Source organism: Mucor mucedo (genome assembly GCF_025094135.1).
Source record: "Mucor mucedo strain NRRL 3635 chromosome Unknown EV154scaffold_36, whole genome shotgun sequence".
Classification (NCBI taxonomy): Eukaryota; Fungi; Mucoromycota; class Mucoromycetes; order Mucorales; family Mucoraceae; genus Mucor; species Mucor mucedo.
In genome coordinates, this window is record NW_026252320.1 from 127440 (window position 1) to 145320 (window position 17881).

At 37.2% G+C, this 17881-nt stretch overlaps 4 protein-coding genes across 4 annotated transcripts; 3 read left to right on the plus strand and 1 right to left on the minus strand.

The window, feature by feature from the left end:
• The first annotated feature begins 1357 nt into the window (after positions 1–1357).
• Positions 1358–3802, plus strand: EV154DRAFT_505797 (uncharacterized protein). Its single transcript, XM_051601216.1, has 3 exons — positions 1358–3040; positions 3099–3306; positions 3362–3802. The coding sequence occupies exons 1-3, from the start codon at positions 1743–1745 to the stop codon at positions 3467–3469; spliced, it is 1614 nt and encodes a 537-aa protein (XP_051458572.1). The 5' UTR covers positions 1358–1742; the 3' UTR covers positions 3470–3802.
• Positions 3803–3905: 103 nt separating this feature from the next.
• Positions 3906–6450, plus strand: EV154DRAFT_463042 (uncharacterized protein). Its single transcript, XM_051597610.1, has 5 exons — positions 3906–4020; positions 4073–4111; positions 4180–4227; positions 4289–6147; positions 6210–6450. The coding sequence occupies exons 1-5, from the start codon at positions 3925–3927 to the stop codon at positions 6283–6285; spliced, it is 2118 nt and encodes a 705-aa protein (XP_051458573.1). The 5' UTR covers positions 3906–3924; the 3' UTR covers positions 6286–6450.
• Positions 6312–9882, minus strand: EV154DRAFT_543373 (uncharacterized protein). The gene is made up of 7 exons (XM_051604554.1): positions 9749–9882; positions 9512–9688; positions 9065–9448; positions 8370–8999; positions 8163–8309; positions 6669–8104; positions 6312–6598 (listed from the first exon to the last, which is right to left on the minus strand). Exons 1-7 carry the CDS (start codon positions 9839–9841, stop codon positions 6397–6399), a joined length of 3069 nt encoding a protein of 1022 aa, XP_051458574.1. The 5' UTR covers positions 9842–9882; the 3' UTR covers positions 6312–6396.
• Positions 9883–12980: 3098 nt separating this feature from the next.
• Positions 12981–14997, plus strand: EV154DRAFT_441915 (general substrate transporter). The gene is made up of 4 exons (XM_051596968.1): positions 12981–13182; positions 13238–13585; positions 13640–14567; positions 14623–14997. The coding sequence occupies exons 1-4, from the start codon at positions 13067–13069 to the stop codon at positions 14824–14826; spliced, it is 1596 nt and encodes a 531-aa protein (XP_051458575.1). The 5' UTR covers positions 12981–13066; the 3' UTR covers positions 14827–14997.
• Positions 14998–17881: the final 2884 nt, after the last annotated feature.

Genomic DNA, 17881 nt, shown 5'->3' on the forward strand with positions numbered 1-17881 from the left:
GGGTTTCTTTCATTTAATAAATTATGGTCTGTTATTTTGCTTAAATTTACTTATAACCTATTGATATACTCGGCTTTCCACTTTATAGCATGGTGCTCACTTCTTTCACTAGTCAGAAGAGGTAACAACTTTACAACGGCAGACCTCTAAACCCGAATTTTATTGGTTGCTGTAATTCATTTGGATGGCTGTAAATAATTTTCAGCGACGTGGAAATTGTTTGATACAAAGTAAGTTTTTATAACATGTGGACTTGTACTAGTAAGAGTAGAAGGATTATAAGTGAATCCAAAACTCTCGGCTTCCGTTGCGTACTCAATGGTGAGTGAATTATGTGAGCTTTCTTACGTGCTTCTCTGGGAGCAGCAGCTACATAAGCACGCTAAAAAAAGTAATAATTTATTTAATACAGTCAGACAAAAGTGAGGCCCGTTAAAAAGAAACATGTAAGGCATACCACAACAAACGCATTTAAAAATTGGTCGGCATTGATTACAGCCTGATATCGACTTATACTTTCCACTCTAAACGATGGGCAAGCGAAATTTCCTGTTGTTCCTCTAATACGGGTCTCAAATCTTTCGCGCTCCTTAATTCGGATCTTCTTTTGTCTATCCTACGCTCTAGAACCCATCAGAAACGCTCAATTGGGTCTATGGCTGGATTTTGGGCAGACCAGCACTCAAACACGGCAATCTGATGGATCTCTTTCAGCCATTGTGCTTAGGATTCAGTAAGGCACGAGACCCCGTCAACCTGTAAGATACAGTCTTTAATTTGATCAATAATTGCAGAGTTTGTCATTTTTAAGTTACCAATGATTTTGAATTTGCTTGATGACACGTATACTTTTAAACAGCACCTGCATTAACAAAGAACTGGGTTCAAGGTAAATGGTATCTTTACAAATCGCTTTCACTTTACACAGTTCGCTAACCATTTATAATGTTTATCTCAAAGTTGTTCCTGCCAAATAAGAGTAGAATCCTGTACAAGTTGCATTTATGCGACTGCTCCCTGAGAAGAGATTATTTAGCACTCTTCAAATTTTCATTCTCTCTCTATTTTTTTTAAAACATGTCTAATTTAGAAGCACTAGTCGATTCCGTTCTTGTCTATGATGATTCCCGAAGCCGAGAGGATATTCTACTCGATCTAGAATACACCAACAATGTTCAGACAACGATCAACAGAATATTCGACGGCAAAGTAAGTTCCTGCCATGTCCCAATAAGCCCCGTTTTTTCTTTCTTTTTCTTATTCTTTTGACACGCATACATGTAGTTTTTGGAAGGCGTTCAACGAAAGCCGAAAGACACCATGATTATTCTTGATTCGGATGAGGAGGAAGAACATCGTTCAGAACTAAGATCACCAGAGTAAGACTCGTCATCTTTTTGCTACGCAAAAACCCTTTTTACTGATAATGGAGTAACAGGAACGATTATGATTTTTTAGACGATTCAGGGCTTGAACAGAAGGATCGAATAGATCTTGATAGTTCAGCACCGAAAGACCCTTTTGAATTTCCTGATGCCACACCACCACCACCTCCGAGAAAAAAAGTGTTTGATTTTTCAACAATATCAAAGAAGAACAACGTCTCTTCGCCGCCACAAACAAAACAAAGTAGCCCACCTCGTTTCTTGGACAACACAGAGAATGACGAATTTGATTTTCTAGACGATTCACCACCCATACCTTCACCAACCACACATATACTTGACGAAGAAGATGACTACATGTCGGAACCTTCTTCAAAAATATGCGTGTCGCCGATAAGACGTGTGTCGCTGGATTCATTAGAAGAACTATCTCCTATTCGATATACAAACCGATCCGAAACACCTCCTCCGAAAATTTCGTTAGATTCTTCTCCTATACGCGATAAACCTTCAAGAAGAGAATCTTTCTCAAACCAATCCAAATCAATTTTTAGTGACGACGAAGAAGACAGTTTCTTGGATAAGCTGTCTTTGAAGCCATCTAGTATCAGCCGTAAACGAAAGGCATCACCCTCCAATATCAACTTGATCGACTTAGACTCCGATGGTTCGCTGCCTTCCGTCAATGATTTCTTTGATCAGCTCATGTCTCAAAAGGAGGACCGAAAGGGAAAAGGAAGAGCTTATTCGCCAGCACAATCGCGCAGCGAAGCTATGTCCGAATGTTCATCTGTGAACGATGAAATGCCGGACTTATCTGCCAAAGAACAAAGGAGGTTAGATGCTGAGGAACGAAAACGCACACAAATGCAAGAAAAACTGCGAGCTGCAGAAGAGAGAAAGCAGCTGGCAGAAGAGAAAAAACGGAAGCGCGAAGAGCTATTAGAGGAAAAGAAATTGGCCAAGGAACGAAAAATATTGGAAAAGGAACGAAACGCTATTTTCGAAAAGGAAAATAGAATCAAGAGCAATAGGGTAGAAACTATTAAAGAAATGATTGTCGAAATGCATCCTGACTTTGTAGAGACGAAGGCTGGCGAGCTATTGAAGATGGTCTTGGAAAAAAAAGAGACGACCATCCGTGAAGGAAATCGAGGCCCGTACCATCTTTTATGGAAAAGAATATGTACATCAGAATGGGATGAGGATACCCTGGCTTTTATCCCTTACAAGGAACCAAAAGTTATAACAGAACCCTTTGTACTAGTCTATGTTGATATCTATGAACTATTCAAACATATACAAGCAGACACTACAGATGATTATGTGGATCATATCAAAAGTGCCACTGAGCCTGATCATCAAATATTCCTTCTAGTTGAAGGCTTACAGGCATATTATAGAAAGAAGATTAACTTGGAAAGAAGGATTTTTGACGAGCAAATCCGAAGTACAATTGATGGTGCAAGTACATCAGCTTCTCGACGCAAGATTCAGCCAGAAATAGAAAACGGACCGAGTCATAAACAAGTGGAAGAGGCCGTTAATTACTTGATCTTGAAAAAGGATATCATGTTTGTTATGACCAAGAGTGATGAGGATACTGTTAGTTGGATTGAGAGTCTAACAACGGATCTCGCTTTGGGAAGATACAAGTAAGAAAGGAAATTACGTGACCGAGAGACACACATGTGTTAAATATATAACCTTTAGGAACAAAAACTTAAATAGCACATACAAATCTCGAAAAGCATGCTCAGATCCCACAGAAAATTATTCCAAAATCTTGCAGGAAATTCAATTGTGTACACAGGCCGTTGCTACTAGCGTCATGAATGAATATCCAACTTTACAATCCTTACACAGAGCATACACACGTGAATCGAAAGTAACAGGAGAACAACTACTTGCAGATCTGGATGTGAGTTATTCTTCTTGTTTATCCCATAATCCCAACTCTAATTTTATTTTGGCAGGTTGAACGAAGTGCATTGAGTGCTCGAGACCGTAAAGTTAACAGAAGCATGTCCAAAAAGATCTACAGAATTTTCTCCACTGATGATCCAAACGAAGTGGTCAATTAAAAAGGTTTAAATGATAATAGTAACAATAATAAAATAGGTTGTCTTGGAACAGTGGGTTGACTTTATTCCAATATGTACGCTCGCGGAATAATTCAAAGTAAAGATAATGCTATGCAAGTTCGTAATCACCTTGATTTTTTGTCACTGATTGCACCGAGAACCAGTGTATTATCCCAATGATACCTGACACTTGATTAATAAAAGTTATATGTCTTTTAAATGACTTGAAAAGCTCCCTTGATTTGACAGCTGTTGAACCTGTAAGGAATTATTCATGTTTTTTAAAAAAAGATTTATTTTCCCTTTGCCTCTAGAAAGAAGTGAAACAACGGGGAACGTATCCAGTTACCGTTTGTCAGCTTGTCCAATCAAAACGGATTAAATTCGTAAAATTTAAACAAACTTAGTAATGCTTAATTCTCACACCCCCTTCTTTCTTTCTTAATAATAGAAAAATGTCTTTTTTAGGTGGTGCCAATGCCGAATGTGGACCTTCCAACCCCATGACGGGTCTTATGAAACAGTTTGGTCAAGATCGTTCTCTACAACAAGTAAGGCATTTTATACCACCCCCGCATCCTTAAATATTAAAGATAATTTTAGGATCGTTTTGGTCCCGATCAAAGAGGTGAAAGTTCAAAAGTATGAAGGGCACAAATAATAATAAAAAAAGCCAGTAAAGAATAACGTTCTAATGAGTATTTTTTTAGGCTAGTTTCCGTACTCGACAAAACGGTCCTGTTCCTATTGACAGACAGGTAGTGAACCAGAGAAAAAGAGAAAAAGAAAAAGAACTAAAAAAAAAGTGGGGTAAAATAGATGACGGATGAATTTTTCCGGGATGAAATGAACATGGACCGATCAGCCCAGCATGCTTTTGAATTTAAAGGGTTAAATAGAGAATTAGAGCTAATGCAACAGGCACCTCCTCCTTCTGCCAATTGGGCTTCAGACTTTATGCAACACCAACCACCACCTCAACAACAACAGTTTGATGAGTTTGAAAAGATTTATCAACAAACGCAGCAACCCATCATTCATGGAGCCAACTGGAACGAAGAATTTGCTGCATTTCAAGCAAGTCATCCTGGCCAAGTTTTGACCCAGCATGAACGAGACGCTTTTGATCGTGCCTTTGATGAAGCGAAACAAGCAACTCCAGTCACATGGGAAAAAGAATTCGCTGCTCAAGAAACTTCTTGGGCCACGGAATTTGAGGATCAACAACAACAACAGCCTATCACTGCCAATAACGATAATGAAGCTTTGGCAAGAACCGCTGCCATGCTATTAGATTCAGTGGATGTGGAAGCCAACCCCAAGTTCAAAAACTCACAATTCATGAGTCTGATGCGAAAATTAAGGGATAGCGAAGTAGCCATTGAAGGTGATAAAATGGTGGAAACTAAAGGAAAATGGGCCTCCGAATTCGAACAGGGAAAGGGAGGAGACTGGGCAGACCAGTTTACACAAAATGCAGGTAGCGCTCGTAGTGGTAACATGTGGTCCAGCGAATTTGCTCAGAAGGCAGAACGTGGTTGGACTGATGAATTTCATCATGAAAAAAATCAACATAAACAACCTGGTGACTGGGCATCCGAGTTCTCAAAGCAAAGCAGCAATATGAGTCCACAGGAAATGCAGCAATTGTTTGGCAAAGGCACAGAGACTGATGATTGGGTGCAGCAATACAACAAAAATATCTCGCACTTGAAGACCGCACAAGATCATGAATGGGATTCCATGCAAAAGGATTGGGAAAAGTTTAATCCCGCAGAACAAGGATTAGGTTATCGGGCATCAAACCCTGAATACAATATTTATAATTTTACCACCAATAATCCATACCTGTTAAATCCTCAAGCCATTGATGGTGCTTCTCATACCAACTTGGCTGATTCTATTCTGGCTTTGGAGGCCAAGGCTCAATTAGCTACATCCGATTCCAATGCTTGGAAAACACTCGGTCTTCGACAACAAGAAAATGAACGTGACGGTGCCGCTATTGCTGCTCTTCGTAAAGCGGTGGGTATGGACCCTTCCTTGTTAGACGGCTGGTTAGCTTTAGCTGTGAGCTACACCAACGAGAACTGTAGGGCGGATGCTTATGATGCCCTAGAACAATGGGTAGCCAATAATCCCAAGTATAAACATTTGGCCACCAATGTATCTCATATGGCTGTGGAGAACCGCCATGCCCATATCACCAATATGTTTTTGGAGGCTGCACGAAGCTCTCCTGGTCTTGAAATGGATGCCGATGTACAAGTGGGTTTAGGTGTTCTCTTCAATGTATCTGAAGAATACGAAAAGGCCATTGATTGCTTTAAAGCAGCTTTAGCCAGTAGACCTCGCGATTATTTGTTGTGGAATAAGTTGGGTGCCACCTTAGCAAACTCACGGGATTCATCAGGGGCCATCGAAGCTTATTTTAATGCATTAGAAATCAGCCCCTCGTACGTCCGTGCGCGTTATAATTTAGCCATAAGCTGTATCAATTTAGGTCAACATCGTGAGGCTGCAGAACATTTGTTGACTGCTTTAGCACTTCAACAATCCAATGACGGAAGTAACGGAGCTGGTGGATCTGTCATGATTGATGAGCAAGGAAATACAGTGAATGTACCTGGTGGTATGGGAGATAATGTCTGGAGTAGTCTGCGTATGCTCATGTTAACGTAAGTTTTTATTGTCAAATGGTAGAATGAAAAGGAAATTAAAATCTTGACTTTACATGTAGGATGAATCGTCACGATTTAGCTAGACAATGTGATCAACACAATATTGACGCCTTTCGTTCCGAATTCCAATTTTAAGCAAGCAACTGCATACCAGTCTCCCAAAGAAAGACATCATATATGGAAACCCCCTACTTTGTGGTGTATCTTTCCAAACGAATATATTTAAAAATATTAAAAAAAAAAAGTTTAATCGATCAATTTGGCAAAGGCCATGGTATTTTTGGAAAAGTAATCTGCAATGACTTCAAAGCCATCATCTTCATGATCCAATTGGTCAAAGAATAAATCATGGCTATCTGCATTCGCTTCTTGTGTTCTTCTAATCTCACTAATCATGCGATGTTGAATAGCGCACTGAGGACATTCTCTATCATTATCGCCCAAACATCTAATCATTAAAACAATAGGTTAGTTTTTTTCTCTATCTTTGAATCAGCGCTTTGATTGATATATTTTACCTTTGATGGAATGAATGTCGACATAAAAAGTGGACGGCTGGAAGATCAAGCGTCCCTTCACACATTGTACATTTCTGAACTTGAAAGATTCGAGCGCTAGTCTGTAACTCTTCAATCTCTTTTCTTCGTTTATCGGTTTCTTCGCGATAATTTGCAATCAACTCCTCGTTTAACTTTAATTCTTGACGCTCATGCTCAATTTTTTTACCAATGTAACCCTTTAACAAACCAATGGTAGCAACATTGGACCTACTCAAGGCCTGCACCACTTGAATAGGAGGTAACAAGTCTTTATCATTAATATGCTTCATCACCGAAAGTAGTTCTTGTGTAGATTTAGCCATGACTTCAGGTGTTGAAGAAAAGTAGGTTAATACCATAGGGTACAACGAAGGGTCCTTGGGTCCATAACGTCGCACGCCTTCAATGACACGATCGGTTCCACCCTTTTCCATCCAAAATCTCAAGATATCTGCATACATGCCGGTTTTTTCATACAGGTACACAATACCTTCATCAAACTGTTTCAATTGGCACAAGACAAATGCTTGATTGGTATCGTATTGTACAGTTTCATCGTGTAACAGGCTGAGTGCCTTTTGTCGGAATTCTCGCTTTCGTTTTTGTCGTTCTCGAGGATTGGTTGGCTCCTTGGTGGATTCCATATCATCCATCAGGTACAATTCCAATAAGGTGTTCCAAATCGTCTTGCGTTCTTCTTGTTCCCCTATCGAATACGTTTTTTCTCCCGTCTTGGTTTCACCCGTCTTGATAGAAGGTGAAAGTGTCGTCTCAGACGTGGGGGATGGTGTACTAGGATGACCCCATAACGTGTCAAACACCGCTTCCAAAAATGTAGTTAGGCAATCGGGTCGATCCACGAATGCTGGCATAAATTTACGAGGTGAAGGGGGTTGATAGCTAAGTCGACCTGAGGATGCGTTTCTTGTTTGGGCCATCTTACTCAAGTTTGGTGTTGTGTTGTGAAGTGTAGGTCCACTACTTCCATCCGAGGAGAAAATTGAAGCTGTCTCTGTACCGCCACCGACAAAAGGGAGGTTGGAAAGTGCTTTGTTATTGGTATCACTAGGTGTAGGTGATTTAGGCCCACCACCCAATACAGCTGTATGACTATTCACGGTAGCTAAAGGAAGCGTACCAGTACATAATTCAATCAATAGATGGGTAGTTTCGTGAGGTAAATGTGTTAATAGGGTTTTGCTGTATTTCTGTAGGTTACGATCGGCTTCATAAGGCCCCAATTTTTTGATGTATGCTAAAGCTGTATCGTATTTTTTGGTATCTTCAATCACGATATCAAGGTACATATCGTGTTCCTGAAATTTCTCTGCTAAATAGACTGCATGTTCAAAATAACCTGCTTGACGGCATACACTGATGGCTGTTTCCAAGTCGAAATTCAAGTCCGTATCCGTCTACAGAAAAGTAGGTTGGTAAGTCATGAAGAAAAAGAAATAACTTTAGAGTGGTTACCTTGATAAATTGATCAAGTCGAGACACGTCTTTGAGTTTAGTGTAACAGTTCAATAAAAGTGTTGTATGGTCTGCATTAGCTAATCCTTTGGAGTGTAATTCTTGCAAGTAATTTGTCAAATTATAAATTCGTTGGGCATCCAAAAACTAAGTTCAAAAATTTAATATAATTACATGGAATTATCTTTTTTTTTCTTCTATAATTACCTTTCGGATGACATAGGATGGTTCAAGCTGACCAATGGTTCGAATGTATTGCTCCATCGACCCATCGTAATCCCCCTTGTTGTATAAATAATCACCGTACTTTTTAAAGATCTCGGCAATACTGGCATCATCGTATTTCTGCATATGAGCCAAATTGATTGCCAACACATACAAGTTTAACTTGAACAAAATCTCTAACTTTGTCGGTGTGTCCTTTTCATCCAAATGATACAACTTTCCATCCATGCCCACGATCCAAATTGAGTTCCATTCACAAAAAATGCCTCGAATACCGCCTAAAAATGTACCTACATACGCTACAAATTTGTTGGCTGTGTCAAAAATTGCAATTTTTGTCAATTCGCTGGTCGATGTACGTTTAGGGTTGAAACTGAGGGATGCACGCGCTCCACTAGACAGGTGTGTAGATGTAGTGACAGGAGGGGATACAATGACAAGGTAACTGGATTTAAACCATGTCAAGGAGGATTTAGGAGTCTCGTAAGCAAAACAGGGACCACGTCCTGTGGGATCGTATAGATAAATAGCTTCATCTCGACCTACCACCATTTCTTGGGCATCATTCATCACAGCGCAACCAAGGCCGCAACCCTGTTCATCCAAAATTGTCTATAATATAGAGGAGAGGAAAAGATCAGATTTTTGCTCAATAGCTTAATTTTACGCAACTTTACAATGGCTGGCTTGACTGCAGTGGTGTTATAAGACATGATGCTACTTGTGGTGACAATAAATAAAATGGTAGACTTTGTCTGCTCACGAAATCCAAGACCCGTGATTGGCTCCTGGCCCTCATAAATAACCTTCTGCTTGGTCGTCTTATCCTTGGATAAATCACCGCGAATTAAGATGACTACACCGTTGGCTAACCCGATCGCTGCTTGCGACATATTTTCCAAGATGGCAAAGGTTGTAACAGGCCATGTTTTACCACCGTGTTGGATTTTGACGGTGCGAAGTAAGGTGGGTACAATGATATCATCGCTGCCTTCTGTTGGTTTCAAAGCATCCAAATCCCAAAATTTCACCACAGGAATTCCCGATACCACATCTTCCTCCTGAATGCGAAAAGAAAGTTGTCAGACTTAAACCTTTTTAGAAGGAGTAGGGGATACACTTACGCCCACTGTTACAAGAATATTCTTTTGCTTCAGTTGCTTTAAATGAGTTACTCGACCTCCATCATACGCAATAAACATTTGTGTCTTGAAAGAACGATCAACGATATATACATTGCCCTTGGAGTCCGCTAAAACAATATGTCCTCGACCTGTTGCAAATACTGAAATGTCGGTTTTCTATAATAACTGTTTAGAGATGAAACAATTCTAATGAGGGGAACCCTTTGTTTTTTTTACCTGAAATACAGCAGGTGTCTTTCCTTTTTCAATTGGATCAGTTGTTTGCTGTTTATCAAAAAAGTTGAATTGTCGCCATTGTGCTAAAGACATCTTTTTTTAAAGAAAACTTAGAATAGAGAGATAAAGGATACGTTCAAACCTATTTTTTTTTTTTTTTTTTTTTTTTTTTTTTTGGGAATTTGCACTGACTTTTAAAAAATGGCTAATTATATGCATGGTCATTTGACCCATACTTTATCTGCCATCAACAGAAGACGTTTCAAGGAAGCCTTTGGAAGACAATTTAATGAGAAAAATACCACCAATAAGATAATTGAGAAGATAACAATTAAAAAAGTGTCAGATGACATGATTTATCAAACATTTTGTATCGTTTTGCTCGCTTTGCTCGGATGACCATACATGAAATTTGGAATTTCATCCAAAATTTTGTATTGAAATTCCATAAAATGAATCAAGAGTCTAGTACTACTGTGGGAGAAATAGCTGAGCAAACAGCAAACAACTATCATACCATCTTATCCCTACCATGTCTTATGAATGATGTTGATATAATAATAATCAAAGAATAAGAATGGAATGACGAGGCTTTGGATGATAAAATATAATCTATGACACATTAATGATTTGGACTCCCTGTGTTTTCAAGATGTATTCTCGTATGTTATGCACAGTCTGACAATCATCATATAAAAATTATAAAAAAAATGTTGATGAGGTTAAAGCAGATGTAAAAAGCCATAACATATCCGTTTTTTATAACATATCAGGTATTTTTTCCCCTTATAATTTTACAGTAAATACTTAATCTGACTATTTTCTATTCAGTGAACCTGCTACGGATACCTTCCTTTGAATCTTTAGCATAGTCAGAACTGACATAACAGACCTTTTTTGTAACAAACTAGGTGGTGTTGAGCTGTACACACAGCAAAAAGCCGTGATATAAAATGCTTACACACGTTTTCGCTGAATCACTTTCAGTTGTTTGTTTTGCATACAAATTTATTTGCAGCAAACAGCTAAATAAAAAAAATAAAAAAAATCTTTTTGAATCGAACAAAAAATCCACCATAGTAACATCTCTATGATTTTCGGCCCAATTATACCATTAAATCCCTTTTCAAAGCTTCTGATCATTATGCTTCTCCAGAGGGATTCTTATGTCAACTTCCTTATCAGATCTTCACACTAGGGTTTATGAATTTCAAAATAGTAAATACAATCAGACGTGTGAGTGCTTTATCAATTCAAAAATTTGAGCCGTTATACTTGTCTAAATTGCAAGACTGAGAGTTTCTTTACGTATACGTACAATTATCATCATTTTATCTAAGCTTTTAAAAAGAACTTAATAATTACAGATGCCATGACCTATTTTTTTTATGTTAAATCCACAATTTTGTTATGAAGCAAGCTGTAAAACTTATTTGATAATGATTATAAAGATATGTTCAAAGCATAAATCGGGAATAAATTCTAGATAAAAACATGTTTTAATTAAAGGATATATATTTCTATTAGTTATTTTCTCCATATCATTTCATTTTGACTGCATGATCTATTTGGAGTAGCAATACACATAGTTGCGATAAAATGATTTTATATCAAGTCCAGACCAAATTTCGGAGGACGCTTTCCCTATTTTAGTGCTTGCTACAGGGAATACTGTAGTTGAAGATCTCCAAACAGTAAGAGTATTTGCAACTAAATAACGTGGAGTATTATCGGGAGTTCATTATTATACAATTCAAACAATGATAACTTTTTGTTTATGTACCACATTTCCCCACATCAAAAAATAATCTTGGATCTCAGCAAATATATGATCATTTTACATGGTCAAAAAAGATATACCATTTGCGATAATCGTTTTTTACTGTGTCAAAACCGTGTACATTGCTTATTTTTTTTTTTTTTTTTTTGGGATATTTGATGTCACAAAGAGAGGATGTTTCATTCGATTTCAAAAACAACATACAAGCTCTTTTATAGCGGCTATTTATTATGCCTGGAATCGGCGCTTTGGCCACTAAATCATATTGTATGTCCTATTTTTTACACTGCTTCATTGGTGATTATATAATGTTAACGTCATAAATAGCCGTGTAACTATTGAAGTGCCATCCATCCATGGGATTATGACCAAGGTTTTTCAGTAATTTCTTGTGGTTCGGATCAAAGTACAGTAGTGACCCAGCTCTGTACACTATTAAAGTGCCTCGACAACAGTACAAAGTCCGGGGCTAAGACTGAATGTTATTTTCTCTCTCACTCTCGCTTACATATGCGAGTTCATTTCTATCCGTTCTTTGAAAACCAGCATGGTGCTAAGACCCAAAGTTATAAAAATTAGTTATATACGAATATAAAAAAAAGGGGCATGACGGTTATGTGGGAAGATTTAAGTGGGAAGATTTAATGATATAAGTTACAAACTATGAGCGGAAAGTTATCATAAGTAATGCTTTTTTTTTTTCAATATTAAAAAATAAGAAGCGAATAGGAGTTTTGATAATATTCCTTATGGTAATTTATTTGGCAGTTTTTGGTACATGTAACGTCAGACTAATCCTTGTGAAGTTTAATCATACGAGTATAATAGGTCAGTTTAAATAACTTTTCAAATCAGGAATATATTATTTACTCACACGCCAAAGGAGAATATTTTCTTCCCGTGTAACTGGTTTATTTATCGCTAGGTTTGAACTGCACGAACAAGCTTCACTATGTTTTGCCGCTTATGCTTTAAAACCACCAAAACATTTCCATGACCCCATAATCTTTGCTTCAATTCACAGTTTTTTAAGCATAAAGTTTAACTCTCGGAGCATTAACCTTATAAATAAGGGCACGAGATTCAATATGGGATGTCAAATGTTTTATACCGGGGTAAAACGAGGGGACTGGGCGGAAAGTGTGAGAGTTACAAGGATAATTAACTTAAAATTTCCCACATAAAGGTTTCTTTGGCTTGAAAGAATATGATTGCGGGCGCGAAAAAAAAAGAAAAGAAAAAAAAAGGTTAAGATCTGTACGAGGATCACTTTAGCCAATAAGAGACGTGCCCACAAAATATATTTCAGTGATACATCCCCACATAAATGGCTAATACTTCATAGGCATTCCCATTTAAAGAAACTTTTACCACCTTGATTCATGGAAACCCGTAATTGTTTCTTAAATATCAAATGGTATTTTTTTTTGGTATATATAGCAGGGTGCCTTTCTAATCTTCCCTTTTTTTTATCATTATATTTTTATTTATTATCTTAACTTCTCCAACTAGTCTCACTTGTAGTATAAGATAATATAATGAAAAGTTACAAATTCGCATCGAATGTGTATGCAATTGGTGCTTTTGCTGCCGTTGCAGGCCTCATGTTTGGTTTCGACATTGGGTCAAATTCAGGTGTCATTGGAACTACCCAGTAAGTCGAACCATTTTCTTTATTTTGTTTTAGCAGATCACTAAATATAATATAGATATCAAGAATTTTTTAATAAACCAGGTTCAGTTTTACAAGGTGGAATTAACGGTGCTCTTTCTGCCGGTTGCTTTGTTGGTGCTTTACTTGCTGGTTTCCCAGCAGATAGATACTCTCGTAAATACACACTTATTGGTGCTTCGGCTTTATTTATTGTCGGATCCATTTTCCAAGCTGCCTGTAATGGTGTAGCAATGCTTTGTGTCGGTCGTGTACTTAACGGTCTTTCCGTTGGTATTACATCTATGATTGTTCCTCTTTATCAATCTGAAATCGCACCTAAAGAAATCCGTGGTCGTATTGTAGCTGTTCAACAATGGAGTATTACCTGGGGTATCATGATTGCGTAGGTTAAAAAAAACTTACATGTAATTAAAATATATACTCATAAACTTTACAGCTTTTGGGCACAATATGCCTGTCATTTCATCGCTGGTCCTCTTGCCTTTCGTATTCCATGGGCCATTCAAGGTATTCCTGCTGTCATTGTCTGTGCCGGTATGTGGATGTTCCCTTTTTCCCCCAGATGGCTTGCAGATAAGGGACGTATGGACGAAGCCTTGCAAGTTCTTGCTGATATCCATGGCAATGGCGACCCCAATCATCCCCGTGTTATCTTAGAAATGGAAGAAATCAGAGCCACTATTAAATTTGATCATGAAATTGCTTCTCATCGTTATGCCGATTTATTAAAGCCTGGTATGCTTTACCGTGTTTCTCTTGGTGTCTGTCTTCAAATTTGGCAGCAATTGACCGGTATGAACATTATTATGTTCTACGTTGTCTTATTATTCCAACAAGCTGGTATTGGTGAGGGTGAGCAAGCCACTCTTATTGCATCTGGTGTATCATATGTTGTCTTTGTTATTATGACTGTTCCTGCTATTATTTATGTTGATAAATGGGGTCGTCGACCCACTTTGATTTTTGGTGCTCTTGCCATGTCTGTTTTCCTTTGGATTGTTGGTGCTATTTTAGCTACTGGTGACTGGTCTACTAATAGTGATAACAAATGGGTCGTCGAACTTCCTTCTAAATCCTATACAAACGGTGTCGCTGCATGTGTCTATTTGTTTGTTGCATCTTTTGGTTCCACTTGGGGTCCTCTTGGCTGGATTTATCCTGCTGAAATTTATCCTCTTCGTGTCCGTGCTACCGCTGTTTCTTTGTCAACTGCATCCAACTGGCTTTTTAACTGGGCTTTAAATTTCTTTGTTCCCATGTTGATGGAAAAAATCCATTACGGTCTTTATTTCTTGTTTGCTGCCTTCAACTTCTTGGCAATGGTTCACGTGTACTTTTGCTATCCTGAAACCAAGGGCTACACTGTAAGGAATTACATATTGATTTCACATAAATTTTTATACTAACTTTTTAAAATAGCTTGAGGAAATGGATATTGTTTTCGAACATAATCCTCGCAAGAAGATTCCTCGTGAGACTATGGATTTGTGGTTGAATGAGAAGGGTCTCCGTCGTGAAAATGAACATCGCGAATATGAAAAAAATAAGGCCATTGAAGCACAAAATCTTGATAGCTATCCTTCCTCCATCCCCGAAAAGACTGGTCATGCTGATTCTGTATAAAACAGACATCCCTTCCTCTTTATTTCCCATCCTCATTGTATTTTATAATATTCTGTTAACATCTATTTGAAATAGTTTTCTAATCCACATCATCTTAATTCATTCATAAGTATATCTACTAAATTCAAAATACTGAATACTCAATAAATATTAAATATTCTTAATACATAACCTAACCTTGAATTTCGAAAAATTATTAATTAAAACATCTTAAAGTTATCATAGTTTGATTTAATGAAAGAATCATACATGTCATCCGCCGTAAGCTCCCACACAGCCATCAAACACAGTTGCACGAATAAAATGCGGAAAATAGTTAGTTTCTTTGGTAAAGCCGTTTACGTAATATGATCCGTGTGAATTTTTGAACTGAATTCTATAAGGGGATTTATTTCGGCAGGTACCGAAAGGATATTATAGAATAAACGTTATAACTTGAATCATCACAAAAGCTACGCAAAAACAGCAATGAAATTCTTCTAGATATATTTTGCTTGTTGGTTTGAAATTGATTTGAAATTAAAAGTCTTCCACGGATCATAGGGATTATGTAATTAGAAAAATGCTAGGATGTTTATTGAAGGTTGTGTTACATCAGACCAATTTCATGATCCTGGTATGTTATTGGTTTAGATTTTACTGACTAGCCCTTTATAAATTACAAATTGTAACAATGAGCATGGGAGTTGCTTTAAGTGTGCCTTACATAGCTGATATGGAGGAGCTCTTATTTATGTCTTTTTACAAACAACCGTTTCTATTTTTTACCATGACATTGTCGATCAACTATGTATGCTTTCATATGTAGTCGTTAGCATCTTTTCGGACAAATTAGAATTCAGTTTCAGATATTAGCTTACCTCTTGAAAAGGGAATTCGGAAAAAGAGTAAGTAAGGGGTCAGCCTTCTTGCATGACAAAGAGAACAAAGTAATGTTCTTTACCTATTTTTTTTAAGTGCTTCCCAGAAGAAAAACCCAGACACGTTCCATGTGGCGCGTGGTTGTGAATGTTAGGAAGATGTTTCAAGCCGTTCATCACCCCAACCACCTTTTGAAATAAATATTATGTTTTTTGTACGACTCTATTCCAAAATGCATCGCATTTATTGCAGATCAATATATCATGTAACGTGCGCTATTTTAGTGCATGATATCTCAAGTTGATTTGGTTGTATTCGTGAAAGCCTAAAACAAAAAACAAAAAATAAAGGTCATCTACAAGTAAAATTTGTAAAGAGACATACAAAGGATGATTTGAACGTGTTAAATTCTGTTTTTTTATGAAGCCGTCTCTAAATATGACCAAAGGATACCCTGGTGATTTTGCCTTCACTAAATGTTTTTTTTCTTACTTATTATATTATACAATTTATCATCAAGAACGATTGTAGATATTTTGCAGAAAAAATGTATTGTTATCTCAACACGGTTACGGGAATGTTATCATACCTTTGTCTCCTGCTGTTCCTGTTTGGCCGATTTTTTTTTGTACTTCTAACCACTGTACATAAGAGAAATGCTTCGTGATTCATTTACCGCATATTGATGTCCAATATAATTGCTTTAATTTACTTGTGCAATATAAAATTTGTAATAATCAAAAAGAAGATGGATGGGCAAATGAAGCAATGTACATAGTTATATTGGAGAGGATCAGAGCATCGGTCGATGTTGCAATTTTTGATATTGAGAACTTATGTTTCCAGGTTTTATATGCCTTGTTGGGCTTCAAGAAATTTATTTTTATTTTGTCTGTTAACTGAACCAGAACCATTGTAATAATTGGTCATAAACATTCTCCATACCTCATTACCGTGATGCTAGGCGACGAATTTAAGCGTTCTATTGATAAGGATATAATGTACAGATATGCGAAAATTCTAATGTATTTCTTTTCAAATAATTGAAATCACCAACATTCAAGAAGCACGGCCTTCTTGCCTCGGACTAGCCATAACAAAAGAGACTATACAAGTGACACCATCAGTATACAGGCTGCTTAAAAAAATTCTCTTATTTTGTGGAAGATAAATCAGTTCCTTAAAACTGTTTCTAGTAATTTAAAGGTAGTGATTAATTATAGCATAGTTAATTTTCTCTATCACGGGCTGAGCTCACCTATTACCGTTAGGTTTTTCGAAATTCATAACTTAAAAAAAGCAACTGGCGGCATAATGATAATCAGGTTACTCATCCCTTCGTTGCCGACGGGTGTTATGACAAACTGTGCTTAAGTCATCCAAGTAATGAATTACCATTCAAAACTTAGACTAGAAAAAAGAGAGAACAATCGAAGTTGACGTCTTATTTGGATATTATATTGATAAAATCGATGTTGTTTAGGTTGTTTCTTCTGAAGCTGCTATTATTCAGACTGATGTTGTTGCTGTACTTCCCCTTTACCCTGATAGTAAAAATTAAGCATAAATGTCATTACACTTAAAACTGAATGCAAAGCATCTTTTTACAGACTTTCTTAACATGTCAAATTTCCGTTGTTTAAAACTACCTTTTGATAAATAGTATGGATATTTAGCATGCTTTCCAAATCTTTTAGGCTTATAATATACACAGAATATTCATATTTTTCAAGTTTTGTGCAAGGCCGATTATGTTTTAGCCGTATATTCCATTATGAATATAATATTGCAAAGTAAAAAGGCTTTAGATCTTTCAGGCGAACCACCACTTTTAGAACTTAAGTTTTTTCAATATAAATAGAGCATACGGGGTAAATAACAATGAGCCTCACTATAAATTTTAAATGCAATATCTTTATGTTTTAAAAAATAAAATAAAAAACGTTCCTGATTTTGTGTTGGGTCGGGTCAAAAGGAATATACCTACATAAATTTTGACTGATAACCATCCGAAAATAACGCGTGAGATCATAAATATATGGATTTTCGTCGTACCATCTACGTCGTACTGCCAATGACAATAGACTGTCCAGCTGGATCGGTAGCTCGTACCACAAAGTCTCATCCGTTACGATATCCCGTATCAATTACGGGATTTAAGAGTTCGCATGATGTGCTTTATTGTAAACCTTGA